We start from the raw sequence: 26139 nt of genomic DNA, 5'->3' as shown, positions 1-26139 counted from the left end.
GATGAAGAACTCGTGATTATATAGAGATAGGAGATAGAGATTATTGTGTGACGGTATTGTGAATGTCTAATCTAACATCCTCTATATATTTACTCGTACAAGAAATTATCTTTTTATTTTATTTTGAAGTTAATATTTTTTTTTCTAAAAGGTTTTCTTTTGATGAATATCATTTTCATCAAATGCATTAAAATCCCTAGAAGGTAGATAATAGATATAACTACGACCTCACATTTTTTTTTACCTTTTTTCTGTTTATGTCACCAAAGTGAAAACCAAAAGCTTGACAATATTTGTGTATATATATTAACACAAACTCAGCCAAGATAAACAAAGCGCAACAGAAGTTAGAGTTGGGTTCATCAATGGCTGCTACTCCTGGTTTCCTTACAAACTGGCCATGGAAACCACTTGGAAACTTTAAGGTACAACGCTCTATTATGTGTTCTTTCTGACTTGTACGTCCAAAAATTACTTCAAACCTACAATCTGTCGCTAAATGGGATTTTATTTAATCAAAGGTTTCAAACTATGTTTCTTGAAATGATTATTACCACCTAATTAATCTCTTGACCCTTTTTTAGAAAGAGGTGGTAATCCGCATGAGATGATTATGATTTTTCATCTTCTGATTAATATGGAAGTTAAACAAGGTGTACTTTTGAATCCATTATAAACACATTATATGAACCTCAAATTCTTGTCAAGGCATAAGAAGCCGAGCACGCTGGCAATAGATATCTGTATAAGACACAATTAAACATGTTTATTGAAAAAAATACACAATGTGATTTTTTTTTACTTCTTAAAAATAAATATAATTATAATGTTAGGATCCATCATTTCTTATTCTTAATACATAAAACGTAAAACTGTGTTATAAATATGAGATATAAAGTAGTTAAACGAGTTGTGTTGATGTTTAATACTTGTGTCGTCCTTAGACACCTGTTAAATCCGATAACACACGATTTGCCAGCCCTACGAGCACCTCTCATGTACTCGTGTGTCGACAACTTGACATAGACGCGGGTCATTTAACTTGAAAATTTTAATAGTGCTTAAAACTAGATAGCTCATAGCTCACTCATCTAAATAGAAATAAATGGACCAGCCAACTTCTATAAAAATATAGAAATAAATGGACCAGCCAGCCAGAAACTGGAACCCATTACATCACAATGTCATAGATATTAAAATACCCCAATCTACGAGTATTCACATCCATTCCATCATATTTGCACTCTAAATTACACTAAAAAACACTACATTTTCTCTTTCCTTTTCAATTAAATAATATTTTTTATATCTTTATCATTACTTTTTTCTCTCTCATCCACTCACAACCACTTTCAAAATATATTAAAAAATTATAGGAGGTGAACAGTGTCCCCCAAATATACAGATGAAAAGTAACATTTTCTTTTTCCTCCACTTACAACCACTTTTTATATTCTTTATATTATAAAAACTCCACACAGAGAATTTGATGGAGTATGTGAATGCTCTAAGTTCTTAAACATAGATCGACTACATAACCAAAGAAAAGAAACCTCCTTTATTCTCTCTACCACAACCGTAGTTGAGTCGTAAGTTGTGTCAATTTAGTATTTACTAATGTACAAATAAATGCTTCGTATATTTCTTTCATCGTCTATTAACAACTTTATTGCTTTTTATGAAACGATTAAAGTATGTCGTATTGGTACCATGGGTGGTGAAGAGCGTCTATGACTTCATGACAATGGATGTAAACACAAGAGATTCAACCACTATCCTCATTTTTCTTTTACTCTTGACAAGAATGCTTCATAATCAAATTTGGATTTCTTTCTCTCGATACAAAACTGCAAAAGGTCAAAACCGAATAGTTGACAAGAATATTGAGTTGGAACAAGTTGATCGTGAAAGAAACTGGTTTATCTCTCATCCTTTTCTTATACACTATAGCCCCGATAAGTCAAGGATCGAATTTTATGAACACATTAATAGATTATTGATGTATTCCTAAAAATATTTTTCAATAACTAAACTTCCATTGACGGTTTTTTTTTTTTTTTTTTCAGGGATGACCAAATAATATTGAATGGGTTAGTGTATTATTTGGTAAATTACTATTTTGAAGGGGCTCAACACTTACCTATATGGAGGTTGGATGGGGTTACCATTGTAATTGTGCTACATGTTGGACCTGTAGAATTTTTGTATTATTGGTTTCACAGAGCTCTCCACCACCATTTCCTTTACAATCGCTACCATTCCCACCACCATTCCTCCATAGTCACAGAGCCAATCACCTGTAAATTTCTCTCTTTAAATACGAGTGTGTATATAGATATAAAATAAGAACCGCTAAAATATATTACACTAATATTTTCTGATTATTCTTTAAAGATTATTTTCAGTAGTAAGCGAATGTAACTAGGAGGTGTGTTCATGACCTTCATGGTCATCATGACCCTCCACATTAGCGTCATGTCACCCATTTTTAATCCATTAGACCGGTGGGTATGGGGAGGCTCATCCCCATGAGGATGGGCCGCCACGTCAGCGCCACGTAGGGGCCGCCACGTCAGCGCCACGTAGGAGGGGCTTGAAGATGATGGACCTAGGGGTGGGGGATGAACCCCTTTATATATATATATATATATATATATATATATATATATATATATATATATAGGGTAGGGTTCATGAGTGAACAATGATTTATTTGTGAACAAAATGAACTTATCATGACCATTGATTTTGTAAATCTAGATTTTTTCTTTAATGGCAAGATTGTAATTATCTTTTGTAACTTACAATTATTTTAATAAACACAAGGGTATAATTGTATATTTCTATCTTCATTTAATTAATTATTTTTTTCTCTCTCCTAATTCCCCTTTCCAACTAAAAGAATATTTAATTACATTCTCTATATTTTTTTTTCTCTCACATATTACCTAACTTAATATTTCATAATTTAAAAAAATACAAAGATTATCAAATATTGTTCCAGCTAGAACACAATTAAAAATATTTAATTACATTCTCTATACATATATGTATTAGATCAATGTTTAATGAAAAGATGTATAGTGGAAATAATATGTAGTAATACACAAGTGTATAAGTCTGATATATATCGACATGTATACACTATGTACTTGAATAATACACAGTGTATACATCTGGTATATACCGATCCGTATACACATATGTACTTGAATAATACACAAGTGTATAAATCTGGTTTATACTAACCCGTGAAAACAAGATGTAATAATACACAAGTGTATAAGTCTTGTATATATTGACTTGTATACAATATGTTAAAAATCATAATTTAGTTAGGTTTAATAATTAATTTTAAAAGGAACATAACAGTTTATTAAAAAAAAAATAACTCTTCAATCTCTTATAATTAAAATAATAGAGAAATAATAAAAAATGAGAGAGAGAGAGAGAGAGAGAGAGAGAGAATTAAGAGAGGAGAAAATTAAGGGATTTTAATTAAAAGTAATTGGCTAATGTCAATCTTACCCTTTTAATCTAAAAAATGATCAAGGGCCAAGATTAGTTCACTCAGTTTACTCTTAAAAAGTTGTTCACTCATGATCCTAATCCTATATATATATATATATATATGTATGTATGTATAGATGTGTGTGTGAGGAGAGAGGAAGGAGGCCCGTTATCATCGGCTGGGAGAGGATGAAGTTCACGGGAGTAGGGGCGGCGACGGGCATGGGGGGTGGGAAGATGGGGCGGCGACATGGGGACGGGCCGGAGGACGAGCCCCATTCCCTCAGGTCTTATCCAAAACCAGTACCCTAAGTGTGTGGTCATCACCCAAATCACTATTCTCTTATTTTAATTTACTTTTACGAAAGGAAAATGGAATATTGAAAAAGGAAAAGAGACTCATGGTTGATATGGTTTAATCCATGCGAATCATGGTGGATGAGGCAAGGGAGTGGTGTAGCAATCCATTAATGGTTCTACGTGGTAATTGATGACCCAACCCATGCCCCCACACCATTCAACCGAATACACTGCAGTTATTTAGTGGTTTCTATTTTAACTATTGTGTTTAGTGTTGAATCTTGAACTGGCGGAGCATCTTAGTGGTCCATGGCGCCTTAGCCCTTTCTGATTTTTCGCTCATAGTGTTAATTTTATCTTTTTTTAGTGTAAAATATTTGATTTTATAAAGTGTAGCCCCAACTAATTTGGATTTTAAGAGTCTGACCCCTACTAATTTTTCATTCAAGCTCTGTCACTTTAATCTTGTTTTCGCTATAAAGCTATTAACAGAACATAATAATAATAATAATAATAATAATAATAATAATAATAATAATAATAATAATAATAATATATTATTATTATTATTATTATTATTATTAAAAATATGTGATCGGTGGGCCATTGCACACTACATCAAATCAAAGGTAAGAGTGCATTTGCACAAGTTTTTAAAGCATGAATTCTACAACTTACAATTTAACTTTCTTAAAAAGTTATCCTTTACAATCATGCTAATTTTAACCAACCATTTTATATCACATGACCTTTTGGTTAAGCAGATGGTATCAGTTAGGTACTTGTTTAGAACCAATACTTGTATCCAATTTCCCGAATTAAAATATTTTCGGTATCAATTTGATACCGGCATTAAGGGTTTCCAATTGCAGTTAGGTATGGTACCGAATTTACAAGTTTTTACATTCAAATACCGGTCCGTATCGGAACCGAACCATACCGTACCGAGTATTTACGTTACTGATACCTATACCTATTTTTTAGGATTTTCATTACCGGTACCTATTTTTTAGGATCTTCGGTACCGGTTGGTACCAAGTTCATCCTTACATAGCCACTCATATGTTTTTTTTTTCTCTTATAACTTTTTAAACAGAGTAAATTACCGGAAAGGTATGTATGATATACCCACATTATAGATTGGTTCCTCAAGTATGAGGGATTATAAGTGTAATCTCAATGGCATGTACGAAAGTAACACAAGTGGCCTCCCTACCGCCTCATCTTTGCCCCAAAATTACCTCTAACCTTCAAAATCATCTCATCGGTTACCGGTTTGAAATTAAACCCAGAACATAAGATTATGATGAAAAAATCATATGACAGCTAACCCAAAATCGAAACAATTCTTGTAGACACCTGACACAACCCCAACAAAGAAAATAGAATCTCGAAAATTTTTGAAGAAGAGAGAATTTGCCAGTTAAAAAAATTAAACCTCCTAGCCATTTTTAAAGATTTGACATTGACCCCAGTCCTCAATAATCAATTTATTAAATTAAAAATAGTTTATTTTTATTATTTATAAACATTTACATTCTTCAAATTTACAATATTTGCCTCACGCTATTTTGATTTTTCACTTTTATACTTAAACAATGTTTTCTTTTACTTATAACACTAAAATTTACATCTTTTCCAATTTAATCTCATAACTTTTGTATTTTCAACTTTGGTCCCTTTTGCTTTTCATCTTACGCAAATTTTTCTTTAACGTTCTGTTTTAAATTCTGCGACTTAACACGACGCAACGTGTGTGTAGTTCAACGTTTGTGTGTCGTCTATTTTTCCCGTTTGACTGGTTCGTCGCAACGCGTGGGTCCTAGATCAATTTAGTTATTTTTTTGTAATATTTTACATTTCGGTCTAAGTTATTCGCATTAACACACCGCAAGTTCAGTCTTGGTGGCCTCGCCACAGCGCAGGGGTGCTTAATACTAGTTTTGATAATTTTACATATACTTAACTGATAAAGTTATTCCCGGTCCAAGTTGGGGACCTAGTGTCTTGCATTCATATTTGGTTATGTCATATCGACCTTTGGTATAGACCGATGCTCAACGTTTCCATGTAAAGTTTATTCAAAACCAAGTTGTGTATGATAAATATACAAGAATCGTAAACATACAAGTCGTCAAAGCTCTTTCAAGGTTTCTTTTTTACTATTCTTTTTTTCTCTTATAGCCTTTAATTTAAAATATGATGTCTTATAAAATTTCGATTTTGCTATGACGTTTTCACAAGGTGAATACTAATATAACATAGGAGACAAATATATACATACATATATATATATATATATATAGAGAGAGAGAGAGAGAAAGATATAGAGAGATATGAAGAGATAGAGATATCTTTCTATGCTATTCATAAAAATCTATTACTAATGGTACAACTATACATTGTACACAAGTTTTTGTATATTCTTATTGTCGTCTAACCAATTGATTGCAGCCGTGATTCATCCATTTGCGGAACACATTGCATATTTTGCACTGTTTGCGATCCCGTTGATGACGGTAGTCCTGTGCGGTAAGGCATCTATGGCTACGGTTGCGGGGTATGTGATGTATATCGATGCAATGAACAATATGGGTCACTGTAACTTTGAGTTCATTCCAAAATCACTATTCGTTATGTTCCCTCCTCTCAAGTACATCATGTATACTCCAACGTACGTCACACTCCAATGTTTTTAATTTATCAATATTAACATTGAAAATATTTTAATAAAAGAAAAATCAGTCAATATTAGACATGTAGAACATCTTAAACCAAAACTTGATCATTTTTATACAATAATATCCTACGTGGTGCAAATACTGCCACATTTTTTGTTTTAGTTGGTTTCCGGAAATATATATAACAATGAAACCAATTAAAAAATTTGATGGTTATTTTATTATACACATTTAGTCTCGTGATTTTGCTTATCACAGATTTGTTTAATTATGAGAACTGAAGTTTGTATTTTACTTATATAGTTTTATAATCGTATTTTTAAATACCTTGTTTATAACAAATTTTAAGAAAGCATTTAAAAAATGTTTTACATTCTTTCCAACCTAGGTATCACTCTTTGCACCATACTCAATTTCGAACAAACTACTCGCTTTTCATGCCATTCTACGACTACATCTATGGCACGATGGACAAATCTACAGACATGCTGTATGAGAAGTCGCTAACACAAAAGGAAGAATCACCACATGTCGTGCATTTAACACATCTAACAACCCCTGAGGCGATTTATCACATGAGGCTCGGGTTTGCTTCCTTAGCTTCTAAACCTCACACTTCTTCTAAATGGTATTTATGGATTCTTTCGCCTGTCACATTTTTGTCCATGTTGATTACACGGGTTTACGGGAAAACATTCGTCATTGAAAGAAATGTCTTCAAAGACCTAAAATTACAAACTTGGACCATACCAAAATACAGGACACAAGTATGCGTATTTTTTATTTATTTATTTATTTTCCTTTCCTTTAGTTTTCAAGATTTTTATTGGGCTTTTATCTATAGTACCTAATGCAAGGACAAAGACAAACCATCAATGGCTTAATTGAGGATGCTATACTAGATGCTGAGGCAAAGGGTGTGAAAGTTTTAACTCTTGGTTTACTTAATCAGGTTAGTGCACAATCTTATTAGTAAATACACAATTTTATATTAGTCTAGGTGTGATGCATTTGCTTTGCTAGGTGTGTGTCTTGTAGGCGTTTGACAAAATTGTACTTTGTACAATTCATATCTTATAACACAGTTCTCCAACCAAGTAATAACAATTTTCTTGAAGTATTTATATCCTTTTTAATTATTGGTAGGACCTAGAGAAGGTGTAATGGGTAAGATTTACCTCAACTTGAGACCCCCGGTTCCAAATACCATTTTGCTTACAGTATAGTAATCTAGATACCTAGATAGCATGAAATAATGTAGCCAGGATAATAAAAGAAAACAAACAATAATAATAGTAAGTGTAAACTACATCTAATTTACAGTGATGAGTAAAATGTAGTAGCTACATATAAAATAGCAAAGAGACAAGAAAAAAGGAGACAAGAGCCCATATGTAAGTAGTTATACACTTCCATAAAAAGGACTACACAACACAAAGGCATGACTAATGCTACAACAAACCAACCATCACAGAATCCTAAGGTCCTAACACAAATTATATAGTTCTAAACCACCGCTAACATACAGTGTCATAAAAATGGGTCACAATGTTCGCATAGTTTGACTGGCCCATTGCCATCTTTTCTTTTGTTTCTAAAACTAGTTTAATTATTATTATTATTATTATTATTATTATTATTATTATTATTATTATTATTATTATTATTATTATTATTATTATTATTATTATCATTTTGGTTTTGACACATAAACTAATTGTAGTTTTATAAATTTTTAGAGGGAAGAATTTAATAACAGTGGAGAGTTATTCATAAGAAGAAATCCAAAACTAAAAGTGAAGTTAGTGAATGGGAGCAGTTTAGTAGTTGCAGTGGTCGTAAACAACATTCCAAGAGGCACCACACAAGTTGCTTTTAGAGGAAACTTCAATAAAATTGCTTGCTACCTTGCTCTAGCTCTATGTCAAAAGGGCATCCAAGTAACTTCACTTACCGATATCACAAATATGATAAATGAAAGCATGGAGCCAAACATTTACACCCTAAAATAATTCTCTTGAGTTTATTTTGTTTCAACTTAGGTTGTTGTATCTCGAGAGAAGGATTATGAGACATTGAAATCCAAGCTAAACTCGGTTGATGACCATGACAAGTTGATCATTTCACATGTTTACTCCCACAAGGTAAATTACCCCGTACATGTCTTTTTTGATGCACCAAAACCCTTGAGAGAAAACTTATCTTTTGTGTTTGTTACTTGATTTGTGAAGATATGGTTGGTGGGAGAAGGACTAACCAAAGAAGAACAAATGAAGGCATCAAAAGGAACCATAATCATTCCTTATTCTCAATTCCCTCCAAAGAAATTACGCAAAGATTGTGTTTACTACACTACACCATCAATGCTCACTCCCAAATGTCTTGAGAATGTTGATTCTTGTGAGGTTGGTCAATTAACTTTTGTTCTTCATGGTTGAACCAATTGACATAGTAATTCTTAATATTGATGCATTCAACAGAATTGGTTACCAAGAAGGGTATTGAGTGCATCGAGAATTGCAGGGATACTTCACGGGTTAGAAGACTGGAATGTGAATGAGTGTGGGGAAGAAGTTTTCAACATCGACAAAATTTGGGACGCCAGTATTCGACATGGGTTTAGCCCTATCATGAAATCATTCACTTAATCTTTTATGTTTACTTTAAGACTTAAATATCTAACAATAACAATGCTTGTGTTCTCATTGGTTGCTTCCTACTCGAGAACATTGTAATCTTGGTGTAATGTTAAACACTTGAATATTATCTAAAAATTCTATCCAAGAAGTCAATTTATTTAGTGAGTGTCAGGTCAGAATATAGCAGTTTCTACCAGTTTCAACTTGCAAGTGAATGTATGTATATATTAACCCTATAATAGAACTGGGCTCCGCAAAGAAAAAAAATTACGTCAATTTCTAAGGTTATCGTATGTTCCACTTATATGCCCATTTATACATCATGTCATCACTTGTAAGATATAACCAATATGGAAAACAAACTTTGTGTGAATTATTGTAACACCTCATAAAATCATGTCAATTAATGTATTGACACGTGTTCCTATTCCTAATGTTGCCTAATGTTGGCTAGGAGGGACTATTTTTGCCAAATAATGAAAGTATGAATGTGGAGGGACTAAAAGTGTCAACATGCTTAAACTATGCCTCTGAGTGACCTTTTAACGAACCAAGAACTTTTGATGTTCGGTTATACTCTCGGTTTTACCTAATATTGGTCATAAGGAGTTATTGTGCCAAATATGTCAATTTATGAAAGTATATGTAAAAGTTTTTGAGCTAGGTACCAAAGCTGCCATTTTGGCAATTCTATATAAGGCCGCTGGGGCCGCGGCCCCTTAAGCTGATTATGTCGCGGGCCGCCAGGCCCAACCCAGCTCGAAATTCTTGCTTGTTCACCAAACAAACAGCCAAAACTCACTTAATTCAATACTATGGCGTGCATAGTGGTTTGTGACACGTTAGGGGACAATTGTGGTGATCTCTTGAAGCCCCATAACACCTGTAATCATCCCTTGACTCCCTCCAACACTATAAATAGAAGTGTTAGCAAGCATTTCAACTTGCACCTTCTTGAATTCTTTCTTATCTTCACTTCTGGAGGTTCCTGAGCATTGGAGACTTCCTAAGCAAGTGCATTTTCATTTGAGGATCACTAGTAAGTGCTCCTTTCAGTTCTATTTTTGTTTATAGGCTTTTTAAAGCCGAAAGTCAAACATTTTCGATAAATGATTTGACTTTCGGTTTAGACCTTAATGGTCCAGCCATTGTTCGCAACGAACATGGCTACTGATCGTAATTAGGTAGGTGTTAATCCCTCAAAAGGGCACATCCTGAAAATCACGTTTCCTTGGTCAATTGACGGGTCAAAGTTATTAATATTAAAAAGTCAAACGGGTCAGTTTTTGAAATATTCATAATCTGAGTTTAGAGGTGTTCTAAAATATGTTTTAACACTTAAACAATTTGATAATAATTATTAGAACACGTGTAAACATGTTCGGCTGTGTATTGGACCATATTTGCAAAATGTAAACATATTTGACACACATAGTGTGTTTTTGGAAAGTGTCCAGTTGACATTTTATATAGCATCTTCAACCAAACTAATCCGAGATCTTGAACACGAGCACCGTTAAGAGCTTTACCTACAAATGATTATACAATATAAGCATTAGTATAATCATGCACACCACGGGAAACTAGCCAAACGTAAAGAACATGAAATTAGTTGGTTGGAAAGGGCCCCCCATAACTTTCAGGTCAATCACAACACTAAGAAACACAATAAAATATCAATGAATTTATGAATTTATACGAGATGTATGGTACTCACCACACTACAATCCTAATTTTCCTTACATACAAGGTTTAGTGCAACTACTTACCTCAACCTTTGATACCTCCCATATGTCCCTGTTGATCCATTTTATTTGATTGAATCATCAACTAACAATTTACTAAAGTAGCATCATGTGAAATCCAGGGAACTAACCACATGTAAGAACTAGATCCTATTTACAATACGAAATATCATAGTAATAATAATAATAACAAATTCGCTTTATTCCTTCATTGATTAATATATCCAAAAGTCCATATAGGTTGTGAGACACTCACTTCTAAATATCTTACAGTTTAAAACTTGAGATCAATTCCTTTAATATTAGTATAAACTTATCCAATAATTCACATACGAATGTTCACCTCATACTGCATGAGTGATACAACAATAAAGTGCATAAAGTTACTACATTTTAATTCACAATACAAAAGATTTGATTCTCAATATCAACAACGTAAAAACTTTAATCTTATAAACTTAAAATAAAGTATTTTGGTCATCGCTTCATGAAATAAGTGTAAGATGAACTCACAAACGACTGTAGGATCGGATCTTTGGATACAATAATTACTAGCTTCGACCTGTTAACGTCCTACCTTCAATATGCGCAGCAAAACTTGCAAGTCAGTACACAACGTTTAAAAGCATAGTTTAAAAATCATTCCATCATAAATTGTCATTCGAACCCACAATGCATTCAGCATGTTAATACTATAGGTTCATTAGTATACAAACTTAAATACGAGCTAATATTCCATCCTCATTCGCTTTGGCTAGTTTAAAATAAACTAAAATACCTTACAACTAAAACACAATCTACAGCAAGTAAACCATCATATTACAACATCTTTTACACCATTTACAGCCCAAAATTTTAGCAATCAAAACACCTTTTTACAGCAATGAAACCACCACTTTCCTGCAGGTTTTACACCACTTTACAGCCCAAGTTTACAACAATTAAAACCCCATTTTACAGTATCAATTTTACAGAAACTAAACCACCAGTTTACAACAACTTTTACACCATTATACAACAATTAAACCATCACTTTACTGTAGCTTTTACACCACGTTACAACCCAAATTTTCAGCAATTAAAACACTATTTTACACCATTATACATCACCAATTTGCAGCAAATTAAACCAACATTTTACAGTACCAAATATCATCATAGCAGGTTACTAGTTTTATTTCATCATTTCAAACATACAAGTAAGTAACACATGTCACTTCTAATTTGTTCACTTACCTGACCCATTTGGAAATCTAATGCATCAACTTAATTATTTTTAAACTTTGTCATTACTTTCTCAACAGTTGTCATGTTAAAGAAAAAATGAAGATATTCCCACCTACTTTAAACATTCAGCACGAATTCATTAACAAAATAGAAGAAACTTTCGACATGCATCAACGAAATTAACATTTTTAATGGTGAACCCCAAACACTTGAATTCTAGGGCTAAGAAGTACTTACCAAGTGATGTTCTTCACCAAAACTAGCTAACAATATCATCTAAATTGATCAACTTGCTTCCATTTGATGAATCGTCTCATGGTCTTCCTGATTTCTCTCACCATCAGTAATGGTATGCTTAACCAAGCAATGGTATGCTTTATAGAAATTGGTAATCAGAGTTTTATTCATTTGGCATATGCCTTTTTCTGATTATAAAATTCAAAGAAGAAAGGGACTTAAATATGCAAAACAATAAACCAAACGAATGAACAAATAAAAGAGAATTAAAAATAATTGATGGAGATATGCGTGGATCTTTGATTGGGAGTGAAACAAGGAGAGATAATTATGCACAGAATAATGCATTTTCAATACTCTCCCTCAAGTTGGAGCATGTAGATTTCGAATGCCCAACTTGCTCAGTAGAGAGTTGAGGTGCTAAGCTCCAAGGGCCTTGGTTAACAAATCTGCAACTTGATTTTTGGAGCTAATATAAACTGGTTCAACTTCTCTGCTTTCAACTCTTTCATGGACAAAGCAACAATCCATCTCTAGGTGTTTTGTTCTCTCATGGAAGACTGGATTGTTTGCTATATGCCTAGCCGGCTGGTTATCGTAGAATAAAACAGTAGGTTCTCCTTGTTTAGCATTTAATTCACTCAACATCCACCTTGCCCAAATCACCTCGCTGATGGTAGTAGCCATGGCTCCATACTCTGCCTTTGCAGATGATCTTGAAACTACTGATTACTTCTTTGACTTCCATGATATGGGTGCTCCTCCGAGAGACAATAAGTAACCAGTTCGAGACTTTCTTGACAAAGGGCATCCTAACCAATCCGCATCACAATATGACAATAAGTTCATGCCACCTTCTTTTGGTAACAATATACCTTGTCCTGGAGTCGATTTCAAGTACCGCAGAACTCTAGTTGCTGCATCCATGTGGTTCTGGCGAGGGTCTGTCACGAATTGGCTGAGGACATTCACTGCGTAGGTGATGTCCGGTCTGGTGACCTGCAGGTAAAGGAGACGACCAACTAACCTCCTGTATTGACTGTTATCCACTTTATCTTCTCCTTCTCCCTTCCCAAGCTTAAGGTTTTGTTTCATGGGAAAGGAACTAGGTTTACACCCTTCCAGGCCGCTATCCCTCAGGATATCTAGCGTGTATTTTCTTTGACACAAGACCAAACCTTCCTTAGTACGAGAGACTTCGATTCTAAGAAACTATTTTAACGGACCCATGTATTTGACGCTGAACATCTCGTCGAGCTGATCTTTAGTGTGTTGTATTTTTACAGAGTCGTTTCCAACTATGACTACATCATCAACATATATAAGCGCAGCTACATAGGACCTTTCTGACTTATAAATGAACAGAGAATAATCTTCCTTTGACTGTCTGAACCCAAGCTCAATGAGAGCTTTTGTGAACTTTTGATACCAATTACGTGACGCCTGTTTCAAACCATAAATCGATTTTCTTAATCTGCAAACATGAGCTTCCCCCTGTTTAGCAAAACCATCTGGAATCTTCATGTAGACTTCTTCCTCTAAATCCCCATGCAAGAAGGCGTTATTCACGTCAAGTTGTTGAATCATCCAATTTCTTTTCACAGCCTCGGCCAACAAGGTACGAATAGTAACCAACTTTGCAACTGGTGTAAATCTATCATGATAATCAACCTCTTCGAGTTGAGTGAAACCCTTTGCCACTGATGTGTGTAAAATGCAACATATAAATCACATCAATTAAGGCATAAAACTAACCCTTTTTAAGTACTAATGTTGGAAAAAGAGTGTTTTTGTCTTTCTTTTGTATTTTCAGGATGAAATGAGCTCTAAATCACAAAAGAAGCAAAAAGACAACTAATTCTAGCATAAATACAAGAAAAGGAATAAAAGTAGACTGCCCGGACCCTCAACGGCACCTCCCAAGGCAAAGAAGAGAAAACAGAAGACTGAACACGCCCCGTGTCCAGCGAACACGGGGCCGTGCCCAAGAAGCAGCAGAAAAGACAAACCAGTAGAAGCTTCCATTGCCCACCACGGGGCCGTGTCCAGCGGGCACGGGGGCGTGGTGAAAGTACACCAGGCGCATTAATTGTAATTGCGAATTACAATTAATGAAGAGAGAGAATGTCAGACGGGCACGGGGGCGTGTCCAGCGGACACGGGGCCGTGCCCAGCCTTCTGTTCAGCCTATAAATAGGGGTGCTTGGTTTCATTCCATCTCATCCCTTGGCACACCACCTCTCTCACACTCCATCCACCACCCACCACCACCATAACACCATCATCCACCACCATCATCCATTGTCCATCGTAGAGTGTGTGAGTCGTCTCGGGATCCAAGATTGATCGTAAGAGTTCTTGACAATCAAGGCCATGTTTGCCTAAGTCTCTTACATCACTTGGTGAAGACAAGTGTTTAGTATAATACTTTTTATTTTTAATCTTTTGCACTTTTTATTTGGTTTTGTATTAATGACTTTAATAACTAGTTACTTATGTTGAAGGTGATCTTTCCTTATCGTTTGTCCGTGGTGTCTTGGCATTATTTTACTGTCTATATAAAATAAAAGATTTTCACCATTCATATCTCCACGGTCTATATGGAGGTATGTTGGCTACCTGGTCGGGGGTTAAGGGAACGGTTTGGTAAGGGTCTTGCCCTTGTTCAGCGTTTAGAGGTCCTGCTTGGGACCTGGGTCAAATTTAGTAGGATCTCCTTCAATGCCCATAGGTATTGGATGGCGGGGATCCAAACTCTTTGACCCCCTCATAAGTTAACTACTATTAATACTATAACCCGGCTATTTATGACTGTATCCCTGCTGACTCAGACTACTTAGCCGAGGGTAACGTCACCGCCAAAAGCGGGGCCTACCACAATTTGCATTAATAACTTAATTCATTATCTTTCAATAATCCGACCCTTTAGGATTGTATCCTTGCTGACTCAAACTACTGGGTTGAGGGTAACGTCGCCTTCAAAAGAGGGGCCTACTACAATAACTAAGATAATCTCTTAAACAAGTGCAAAAGTGCGAAAATAATCAAAGGTTGTACTAACATACGAGTCGGATCCAAGTGATTCATCTTGTCTATCTGTTTTTATTTTATCTTATTTTTCAGCATTTAGTTAGTTTTTATTTTTCTTAGTTTAAAACATTTTTTCACTTTTTGATTTGATTAGACGTTGAGGATAAACCGGTATTAAAAGCTCTTGTGTCCTTGGACGACCTCGGTATCTTACCAACACTATACTACGTCCACGATGGGTGCACTTTCCCATATGTGTGTTTAGTGTTAGTAAATATCGTGTTTTATAATTTAAAACTTGGCTAAAAGTGTAAAAAAAGGGCTTAAATATACATCTAAAATATATACATGCTAGCATGCATCAAGTTTTTGGCGCCGCTGCCGGGGACACTTGGATTTTAAGAAAGCTTAAAATCAACGGCCTAATCAGTTTTTCAAAACCTTTTCAAAACGCGCGCACATTTTCCTGCATTTTAGTTTAGTTTGCATTTACAGTAGCCTGAACACGGGGTCGTGCTCGCTGAACACGCCCCCGTGCTGCATATTTTTAGTTAGATACCCAGATACAGAGTCTGAACACGGGGCGTGCTCACTGAACACGCCCCCGTGCTCAACGTGACCAGTAACTTTAATTAAAACGCCCAGATACAGTCCCTGAACACGGGGCCGTGTCCACTGAACACGGGGCCGTGTCCAGCTTCTGTTTCCGTCTTATTTTTGTTTTCTGGTCCCGAGACTCAGTTGTGGTCTGTTGAGTGATTCTTATGGATCAATACTTAAGAGGTTACAACTACACCTACAATGAGGATGATTATAGGGGTAATTATTGCACTAATTGTCGTAACACACGCTCGGTTCAATATAATAACTCATATCAACCATCCACTTCATACGACTACTATGAGGAGCCCAGGTACGAGCCATCAACTTCATACACATCCTATGAAGACCAAAGGTATGAACCTCCTCCCTCATACTCATATTTTGAGGAACCAAGGTATGAGCCTTCATACTCATACTTTGAAGACTCAAGATATGAGCCACCACCTTCATATTCTTATTATGAGGAACCATGGCATGAACAACCCACCCCATATGAGTACTATGAAGAACAAAGTTTCGACCCTTATCCATCATATACTTACAATGAAGAACAATGGTGTGAACCATCTACTTCATATGAGTATTATGAGGAACCAAGGATCGAACAACCGGATTCAAGCTTTGAGGATCCAAATTCTTTTTCTCTCACCGAAGTGACCAATAGGATATTAGAACACATTAAAACTATCAAACGTTACATGAAAGAATCTCGCGCAAGGGAAGAGGAATCCCGCACAAGAGAAGAATTAAATTGTAATAATAACGTAGCGGTAGTTGAAAATGTAAAAATGGAAGAACAAGAAAGTGAAAAACCGACACATGAGTTAAACAATGAAAAAGGTGAGTCCGATAATGTTAGAATTCATGAAGAGTCTAATTTTGAAGAAATTATTCTCTTGTCACCTACTTTCGAAAATCATTGTTTAGTAACCCCTCATGCCAAGTTTTTAAAAGAGTTAAACACTAGTGCTAAAATCAAAGAATTAGTAAGTGTTAAGTTAACTAATGATCAAACCTCGCTAATAAAAGAAGACCCTTTTGAAATTAACATTACACCGGTTCCATGTTTTTTTCAAAATTCATTTATTAGCAATATCACCATTGATAAAGATCTTTGTGTTAACATGATGCCTAACTACATTTTTGAAAAATTAAGTATTAGTGATTTTACTCCACTTCAAATTCCCATTTTTCTATCCGATCGAAAAGTGATAAAATCAATCGGTGTAGTTGAAGATGTTTTGGTTCAAACAAATCAATTGATAATCCCAACCGACTTTGTCATCCTCGATGACGCCCCACTAGTCTTGGGAAAACCTTTTGTACAAACTCATAAAGCTTTGAAAAACCGGAAATTCAACAATCTACCTCTTCAGTTAGGGGCATTCAAAAGGAGCATAGACCTTGAGCGTTCAATGAAATATCCTTTTGGCAATAATGACCCCCTAATTGAAGATGAAGCTGAACCACCCGATACGACTAACGAAGAAGACCACTTTGTCGAAGAAGAGATAGCCATAGAATAAACCTTTAAGGTTCTTAATCTAGATGAGCCACAAAATAAGGTGTCTTCTAAAGACCCACCCCTTGAGCTCAAAGAACTTCCTAAAGGTTTGGAATATGCTTTTCTAGGCAAGGATGGTAGTTTACCGGTGATTATTTCATCTAAATTAAGTAACGTAGAAAAAGAGAAATTAATTAGCATACTTAAAAAACACAAAAACGCGATCGCTTGGAAGCTTGTAGATATTAAAGGAATAAGCCCTTCCATGTGCACGCACAAAATTTTAATGAATGATGACTACAAAACAGTAATTCAACCACAACGAAGAGTGAACCCCAATGTTCAAGAAGTGGTTAAGAATGAAGTCATCAAACTACTTGACACCGGACTAATCTACCCTATCTCCGATAGCCCGTGGGTAAGTCCCGTTCAAGTAGTCCCAAAGAAAGGAGGTATGACGGTAATAACTAATGAGAAAAATGAATTAATACCAACAAGAACCGTCACAGGATGGAGAGTTTGTATAGATTATAGGCGATTAAATGAGGCAACAAGGAAAGACCACTTTCCTTTACCCTTCATTGATCAAATGTTAGAAAGATTGTCCGGTCATAAATTTTATTGTTTCTTAGATGGTTTTTCAGGTTACTTTCAAATACCGATAGCACCAGAAGACCAAGAGAAAACAACTTTCACATGTCCCTACGGAACCTTCGCATATCGACGCATGCCATTCGGTCTATGTAATGCGCCTGTAACATTCCAACGTTGTATGGTGGCCATTTTCCATGATATGATAGAAAAGACAATGGAAGTCTTCATGGACGACTTTTCCATCTTTGGAGACTCATATGACCAATGCCTCGATAATCTTGAACGAATGCTATCCCGATGTGAGGAAACTAACCTCGCCCTTAACTGGGAAAAATGCCATTTCATGGTAACAGAGGGAATAGTACTCGGTCACAAAATCTCAAGCGAAGGAATGGAAGTTGATCGAGCAAAAATAGAAACTATTTCTCGATTACCTCCTCCATCCTCCGTAAGAGCAATCACAAGTTTCCTAGGACATGCCGGATTTTATAGAAGGTTTATCAAGGACTTTTCAAAAATTTCAAGGCCTCTAACAAAATTACTTGAAAAAGATGCACCCTTCATCTTTGACAAGGAATGCAATCAAGCATTTCTAACCCTCAAGGAAATGCTAGTCAATGCACCTATCATGATAGCGCCAGATTGGAAATTTCCTTTCGAAATCATGTGTGATGCAAGTGACTTTGCTGTTGGAGCAGTCTTGGGACAAAGAAAAGAAAAGCATTTCCACCCAATTTATTATGCTAGTAAAACTCTTAATGATGCACAAGAAAATTATACAACTACAGAAAAAGAATTACTAGTAGTGGTATTTGCTTTTGATAAATTTCGTTCTTATCTTGTTCTTTCTAAAACAGTAGTCTATACAGACCATGCAGCCATCAGGTACCTCTTCAAGAAACAAGACGCAAAACCCCGTTTGATCAGATGGATTCTACTCCTCCAAGAATTCGACATCGAAATCAAGGACAAAAGAGGAGCAGAAAACACTGCTGCAGATCATCTCTCACGCTTAGAAGACCCAGCTTTGAAGACAACCAGAGATGAGCAAATCAACGAGAAATTTCCCACTGAATCCTTGGAAATGATGGAAAGTAGACAAGAGCCATGGTATGCCGACTACGCTAATTTCCTAGCTAGCGGTATAGTCACCAAAGGATGGCCACATCATCAAAGAAAGAAATTCTTTGCTGATGTAAATCATTACTTTTGGGAAGACCCCTATCTTTTCAAAATGTGTGCTGACCAGCTCATCCGAAGGTGTGTCCATGGTAATGAAGCACGAAGAATTCTCCGTCATTGTCATGAAGGTCCATACGGAGGACATCATGGTGCCGCAAGTACCGCACGAAAGGTATTTGATTCAGGATTTTACTGGCCAACCATTTACAAGGATGTACAAAACCTTGTAAAGACATGTGATGCCTGCCAGAGATCAGGTAATATTTCTTCCAAAAACAAAATGCCTCAAAATGGCATTCTCGTCTGTGAAATCTTTGACGTGTGGGGACTCGATTTCATGGGACCATTCCCACCTTCAAAGGGAAACAAATATATACTTGTGGCAGTCGATTACTTGTCTAAATGGGCGGAGGCCGAGGCTCTTCCAACAAATGATGGAAGGGTAGTGGTAAAATTTTTGAAAAAACTGTTTTCTCGTTTCGGGACACCAAAGGCTTTAATAAGTGATAGAGGTACCCATTTTTGCAATCATCAACTCGAAAAAATATTAACAAAGTATGGGGTCTATCACCGGGTCTCAACAGCATATCACCCTCAAACAAATGGGCAAGCCAAAGTGACTAATCGAGGTTTAAAACGAATACTTGAAAAAACCGTAGGAATAAATAAAAAAGAATGGGCCGACAAATTAGACGACGCTTTATGGGCTTTTCGAACTGCTTATAAAACCACTATAGGCACAACCCCATATAAACTTGTCTATGGAAAAAGTTGTCACTTGCCAGCAGAAATAGCTCACAAATCCTACTGGGCAATAAAAAACGTGAACTTAGATTTAGAAAATGCCGGTAAAAATCGATTTTGTCAAATAAATGAATTAGACGAGCTAAGGAATTATGCATATTCTAACTCCGAATTTTATAAAGAAAGAATGAAAAATTTACACGATAAATATATTAGATCTAATGAATTTCGGGTAGGAGATCAAGTTCTACTGTTTAATTCACGACTTCGATTATTTCCTGGTAAGCTAAAATCTAGGTGGTCAGGACCTTTTTCCGTCACCCATGTTTTTCCACACGGTGCAGTAGAAATTAAAACTCGAAATGGGATACCATTTAAAGTCAATGGCCAACGGCTAAAACTCTACCGAGGATCCATTGAGGATGAGGAAGAGGAGATCTCACTTCAAACGGTTAACGAATAAACTCATACCCGACATGTTACAGGTAAGTGTACGTTTCAAAACCGGTAAGTCTTCTAGCCATTTTTGGAAATAAGGGGCATGCACACGAGCACATCAAAAAAAAAATTTCAAAAACTTTGCTCGGCACGGGGCCGTGTCCGCTGGACACGCGGCCGTGTCGAGGCAACTATCGGGATAAAACCCTCTTTTCCTATCAGTTACATCATTCCACACGCCCCGTATAGCCGAAAACGCTCTGGTTCCAGGCGATTTTCCGCAGTTTTCCGACGTCACTACCAAATTTAACAACATCAAGGTATGATTCTATCATCATTAGTAGTTAGATTAGTTACTTGCATGTAGTTAAAACATCAAAAATTGGGGAAAAATCTAGGGTTCTTCATGTTCATCCGGATCGAACTCAAAATTTTTGATGAAATCTGTTAGTAGTAGTTTAGATTAGTATAGTAGGAAGTAAATAAACATGTATTGTTGATAGATTCGTTTGATTTCCAACTAAAACCCCAAACCCTTGTTCTTGAACCGAAAAATACGAAATTGAAAGGGTAAACGGTTTGTTTTGGAAAAAACGACACTTAGGGTTTCAATTTCGGGGGAAACCGCTACTATTGGGCTAAAAATTTTCAGGTTTTCGAAACCGGGACGAAAAATGAATTTTTTGGGTTACAGACGCCTGGACACGGGGCCGTGTCCGCTGAACACGGGGCCGTGTCCAGCCCACTATTTGCAGTTTCATTACAATTATCCTTGTTTCGTACTAACTTTTGATGTATTCTTTCAGATGTCAAAATTCACGAGGTTCAACGCAAGCGAACTTGACGCTAGGGCACGGTACGAGATACTACAAACAAGACCGGAGGAGTACCCTAGGCGGGCATGTACCGACTTGTTAACCATGGTGAATCAACTTGACCGATTCAACAACATCGTGAGAGGTCCACTGGCAGTTGCATTGAACACCCGGCTTAGGTCGGTGCATCAATGCATAGTGGAGTTTTACAGTACTTTCATTTTCAACTCAAGGTGTGAACCGTTTGACCATGAGGCGGTCACATTCCGATGTGGAGGGACCACGTTCACAACCTCCATGGCACAGTTTGGATCTATCATAGGGTTATATAGTGAAGAGGAATCGGGGAATGAAGAGAATACTGGAGGGTTACGAGACTTGGATGCAACTGAACGTCAAGCCGCATGGGCTCAGATCGGTGAAGGAATCTACAACCCTAGCAGCACCAAGAGTACCAAACTGAGGGACCCGCTTTACCGCTACATTCACAGGCTCCTCACCTACTCGCTGAACAAGCGTCACGACAGTAGTGGCGTTGTAGGGTTGAAAGATTTGGTTGTCCTTCACCGCATCCACAACCAGAAGCCTCTCGATGTTCCTTATCTCTTGTTACGAAACATGCACCTAAATCGCCTTGCTCACGCTCCTACACCTATCTTCTTCGGGGGATGGGTGTACCGTCTTTTCAAGCATTTCACGAATATCCCAAGGTCCTTTGAAAGGAGTCCATGGTCGGGACGAGTTGACTACCACATTTGCCGAGCCATGAACTTACTTTATGAGGCAGAAGACGGGACGGTGAGCTTTCAAAGGACACAAGGCTATGCATGGAACCCGCAGGAGGCTCTAGTTCTTCATGCACCACCTCCCCATTATCAGTACCAACCCCAGGGCGATCCGGGTCAATCCTCCTCTCAAGGAGGCGGTTTTCCTAACTTTCAAAGTTTACATGATCTTTTGCAGGAAAACCTCATGTGCACCAGGAACACCTACAATCTCGCCAACAACACATACCACCGGGTTGGAGCTATCGAGCGCAACATTAACGATATACAAGATGATATCAGTAGCATCCGGGAGTACATGGCGAGGCATGGGGGTGGAGGTGATGGTAGCGATGAAGACATGGAGTAGGAGGCTTGAAGGAACAAGGGGTAGGTTGGTGATAAGCCCACAGGTTTAAGTACCCTTCTCAATCGAACTATTTACGGCCTGCGTGCCGCTTGTTGAACAATTTACTTTCTTTAACTACTTCTTTTATCTTTGTTTTATTTTTACTTTATGCATGGAGACAATTAACGTTGGTAATTTAGGATGGTTTATGTTTGTTTGGTTTGGTATTGAGTGATTAAAACAGGTGCAATACAAGGGTTAGAGTGCTAAACATTAGCACTTGCAGCCCCAAAATGGAGAAACCGGGAGACAAAACTTGTTTTTCAGGCTCACAGACTGTCCACACGGGGACGTGTCCAGCCGACACGCCCCCGTGTTCATCTCCCAGACCTGCTGTTTGTTTACTGACCTGCAATTATTTGCCAGACACGAGGCCGTGTCCAACCGACACGCCCCCGTGTTCATTTTCTGTAAGTTTTCATTACTGGCAGTTCGCCACGGGGCCGTGTCCAATGGACACGGGGCCGTGTCCAGGATGCCAGTAACATAAATCTTTGCTTTTTAACCTACTTTTACACATTCTAATCAACCAAAAACCTTATTTTTGGACACATTGAGGACAATGTGTAATTTAAGTGTGGGGGGGATGCTAAAACCTTGAATTTTGCAAATCCTAAATACAAGCCTTACACAAAACTCTATTGGAACCGCTAAACACCCCAAATTTTTTCAAAAACTTTTTCATTTTTTTATCATTTACTTGTCTTAGTTTAAGTTTTTTTTTTTTTTTTTTTTTTGGGTAAAGGGTTACCCCGGTGAATTTTATATATCAACAGAAAAAACAGGGTGTGACAAGAAACTGGCACACACTACTAGACTTGGCATACCAAGCCTAGGCAATCCAAAAAGCAAACACAACCAAAGACAAAAACAGCCCAGAACTACAAAGGATGAAATAACAAACACGACCACAACTAAACTAGACACCCAAGACTCAGATTAACTCATTTAGCCTGGATCATTAACTTGATTCTCTGTGGGGATCTTCCATTTCTCTAAAACTCTTCTGTTCACCGGATTGTTGTCCTCTTTGAACCCCATCACTTTTAACCGGACCGTATGAACAATCACCTGCGCCACCTGTTCGGGAGTTCGGCAATTTTTAGAGAATAAGCGATTATTTCTCTCTTGCCAAACAAAGTACGAAGATGCTGCTATAAGAATCTTGCAAATAACATGAACCAACTTCTTCGACTCAGCATATTGAGCCATCCATATCATAATAGAACTCCAATTGTCAGTTACACTATCCAAATCCACCATTGTCTTCACACTGTTCCAAATTTTAGACGCGAAAGAACATTGAAAGAAGAGATGATCACGCGAGTCCCGGCCGTACCTACAAAGAGGACAACACATTAACCTTAAGTTAGTTTCGCTTCCTGCTTCCCAGGCAGCCAATCTGTCTTGCGTCTTTAGCTTATCTTTGCAAACAAGCCACATATGAAACAAATGTCTCGGGATACATTGAGTGAACCAAACCATGTTTGCCCACGAAACGATACCATCCCTGTTGCGTATTGAATCCCACACCACCCCGGATCCGAAGCTACAGGTGTTTCCTTCCAGGTCCTTCCAACTAAGTCTATCCTCCATATTTTGCTCTAGAATCGGAACAGGTAAGTTAATTAAAACCGGGTATAAATCATTCCAAGCTTGAGGCCATTTCCATTGAGAATGATCATCAATCAGATCCGCAACACAAGACTGAAGGTTAAAACCTGCATTGGCAATGTGCCTCGGCGTAATAAACGATCTGAGCGGGCTGCATTCACACCAATTATCGCTCCACGCATTTGTTTGAGACCCACTCCGAATAGAAAACCAGACATGAGGACGAACCAGCTCGCGAATGGAGAGAATTTTCCTCCATCCCCAGCTCATGCTTCCACGACTCGGAATATCCCAAAAAGACTTTCCTTTCAGCTTATATGAGTGAAGCCAATTGACCCATAAAGATTTCCGTTTGGTAATAATACTCCATATATGATTGGTGATCAAAGCTTTATTGACATCAGCAATACTTCGAATGCCTAATCCACCTTCCTTTTTGGGTAAACAAACGTCTTTCCAAGCCACTTTCGCTCGAACTCTACCATCAGTTCCCGCATTCCATAAAAATCTTCGGATTCTTTTCTCAAGATCATGAATGATACGAACAGGAATTATAAAGACGGACGCCCAGTATATATGCATAGAGGAGAGGACCGAATTTATCAGTTGAAGCCGACCCGCAAACGACAAAGATTTATTCATCCAGCTCGTAATTTTATGCTCCAACCGATCAACAAGGATCTTACAATCCTTAAAATTTAGCTTAGTGGTAATAAGCGGAACCCCAAGATACCGAACAGGGAGAACACCTTGTTGAAAGGGCATTACACTCAGAATCTGTTGACGAACCGATGGAGGGACGTTACACAAGAATACCGTGCTCTTTGAAGGGCTCGGAACTAAACCGGAAATACTAGTGAACAACTCAAGAGCATTTTTAACCTTCTTAACCGAGCTGATGTCACCATTAACAAAAATAAACAAATCATCCGCGAATGAGACGTTAATGATTTTCTGCTTAGTGCAATGAGCATGATATTTAAACGAAGATTCAGCCGCCTTTTGAAGCAATAAAGAGAGCACCTCCATGATAAGCGTGAATAAGTAAGGCGACATGGGATCCCCTTGGCGCAGGCCACGTTTTCCTGGGAAATATCCATGGATATCACCATTAATACTGACCGAATAAGAAGCAGTGGTTACACAGGTCATGATCCACTTAACCATCTTATTATGAAAGCCAAAACGCTGAAGCACCACCTCCAAAAAACTCCAATTCACCGTGTCATATGCTTTCTGAATATCAATCTTAAAGGCACATCTCGGGGGACCTCTATTGAGATGGTAGTTGTGCATAAGCTCCTGAGTGAGAAGGATATTATCAGAAATTTTCCTACCCGGCACAAAAGCGGATTGGTTAATCCTCACAAGCGACTCCAGGCTACCCTTTATTCTCTCCGTGATAATCTTACTTATGCACTTGTACAGAACATTGCAACAAGAAATTGGACGATAGTCCAATACTGAATCCGCCGTATCTTTCTTTGGAATCAATGACAGAATCGTGTGATTTATTTGTTTCAACAGCTGACCATTATCAAAGAAATCCAACACCGCATTAGTGACCTCCTCACCCACTATATCCCACGCATGTTTAAAAAAGGCTGATGTGTACCCATCAGGACCTGGGGATTTATTTTCACTAATACTGAACATGGCCTGCTTAATCTCCTCACGAGTAACCTGACGAACCATGTAATCCGCAACATTAGCCGAGAGAACATTGGTAAAGACATCCTCCAAGTTCACCGATTCAACCGGGTATTCTACCCCCAAGAAGTTTGAATAATGAGAAACCAACGCATCCACAACTCCATCTCCATCATGACGATTACCCGAAGCATCCACAACACTATGAATTTTACATCTTGCATTCCTGCTTTTCACCATATTATGAAAAAACTTGTATTCGAATCACCGGCACATAACCATTCCACCTTAGACTTTTGTTTTAAAAAACACTCCTCATCATAAGCCGCAGATTGAAAATCATGAAGACTTGTCTTAGTTTAAGTTGGGAATAACAAGTTCTAAAAAGGTTATATTTTTACAAATTTACAACCGATAGCGTCGTGATAACAAAGAACCAACATAAGAAAATTA

At 37.2% G+C, this 26139-nt stretch overlaps 3 protein-coding genes and 1 long non-coding RNA gene across 6 annotated transcripts; 1 reads left to right on the top strand and 3 right to left on the bottom strand.

The window, feature by feature from the left end:
- The first annotated feature begins 271 nt into the window (after window positions 1–271).
- Window positions 272–9291, top strand: LOC110897451 (very-long-chain aldehyde decarbonylase CER1). 3 transcript variants are annotated; one of them, XM_022144200.2, is made up of 10 exons: window positions 272–425; window positions 1694–1917; window positions 2067–2299; window positions 6265–6484; window positions 6880–7258; window positions 7336–7443; window positions 8231–8431; window positions 8534–8635; window positions 8723–8896; window positions 8972–9291. In XM_022144200.2, exons 1-10 carry the CDS (start codon window positions 366–368, stop codon window positions 9137–9139), a joined length of 1869 nt encoding a protein of 622 aa, XP_021999892.1. In that variant the 5' UTR covers window positions 272–365; the 3' UTR covers window positions 9140–9291. The 3 variants fall into 3 exon arrangements, with proteins under 3 accessions (XP_021999892.1, XP_035837811.1, XP_021999894.1); XM_035981918.1 differs by lacking the exon at window positions 1694–1917 and having other exon boundaries at window positions 288–425; XM_022144202.2 differs by lacking the exons at window positions 1694–1917; window positions 2067–2299 and having other exon boundaries at window positions 326–425.
- A 1227-nt stretch (window positions 9292–10518) lies between these two features.
- LOC110902441 lies at window positions 10519–12858 on the bottom strand. The gene is made up of 3 exons (XR_002571111.2): window positions 12340–12858; window positions 11389–11452; window positions 10519–10659 (listed from the first exon to the last, which is right to left on the bottom strand). It is a non-coding gene; the product is annotated as an uncharacterized LOC110902441 (long non-coding RNA).
- A 210-nt stretch (window positions 12859–13068) lies between these two features.
- On the bottom strand, window positions 13069–13434 carry LOC110900464 (secreted RxLR effector protein 161-like). The gene has a single exon (XM_022147352.1). The coding sequence runs from the start codon at window positions 13432–13434 to the stop codon at window positions 13069–13071; it is 366 nt and encodes a 121-aa protein (XP_022003044.1).
- Window positions 13435–13551: 117 nt separating this feature from the next.
- LOC110900463 lies at window positions 13552–25926 on the bottom strand. The gene is made up of 2 exons (XM_022147351.1): window positions 23376–25926; window positions 13552–14039 (listed from the first exon to the last, which is right to left on the bottom strand). Exons 1-2 carry the CDS (start codon window positions 25924–25926, stop codon window positions 13552–13554), a joined length of 3039 nt encoding a protein of 1012 aa, XP_022003043.1.
- Window positions 25927–26139: the final 213 nt, after the last annotated feature.

This window comes from Helianthus annuus, chromosome 13 (assembly GCF_002127325.2).
Source record: "Helianthus annuus cultivar XRQ/B chromosome 13, HanXRQr2.0-SUNRISE, whole genome shotgun sequence".
NCBI classification, from domain to species: Eukaryota; Viridiplantae; Streptophyta; class Magnoliopsida; order Asterales; family Asteraceae; genus Helianthus; species Helianthus annuus.
The sequence above is the reverse complement of the archived record's forward strand: the minus strand, read 5'-3'. Positions and strand labels throughout refer to the sequence as shown.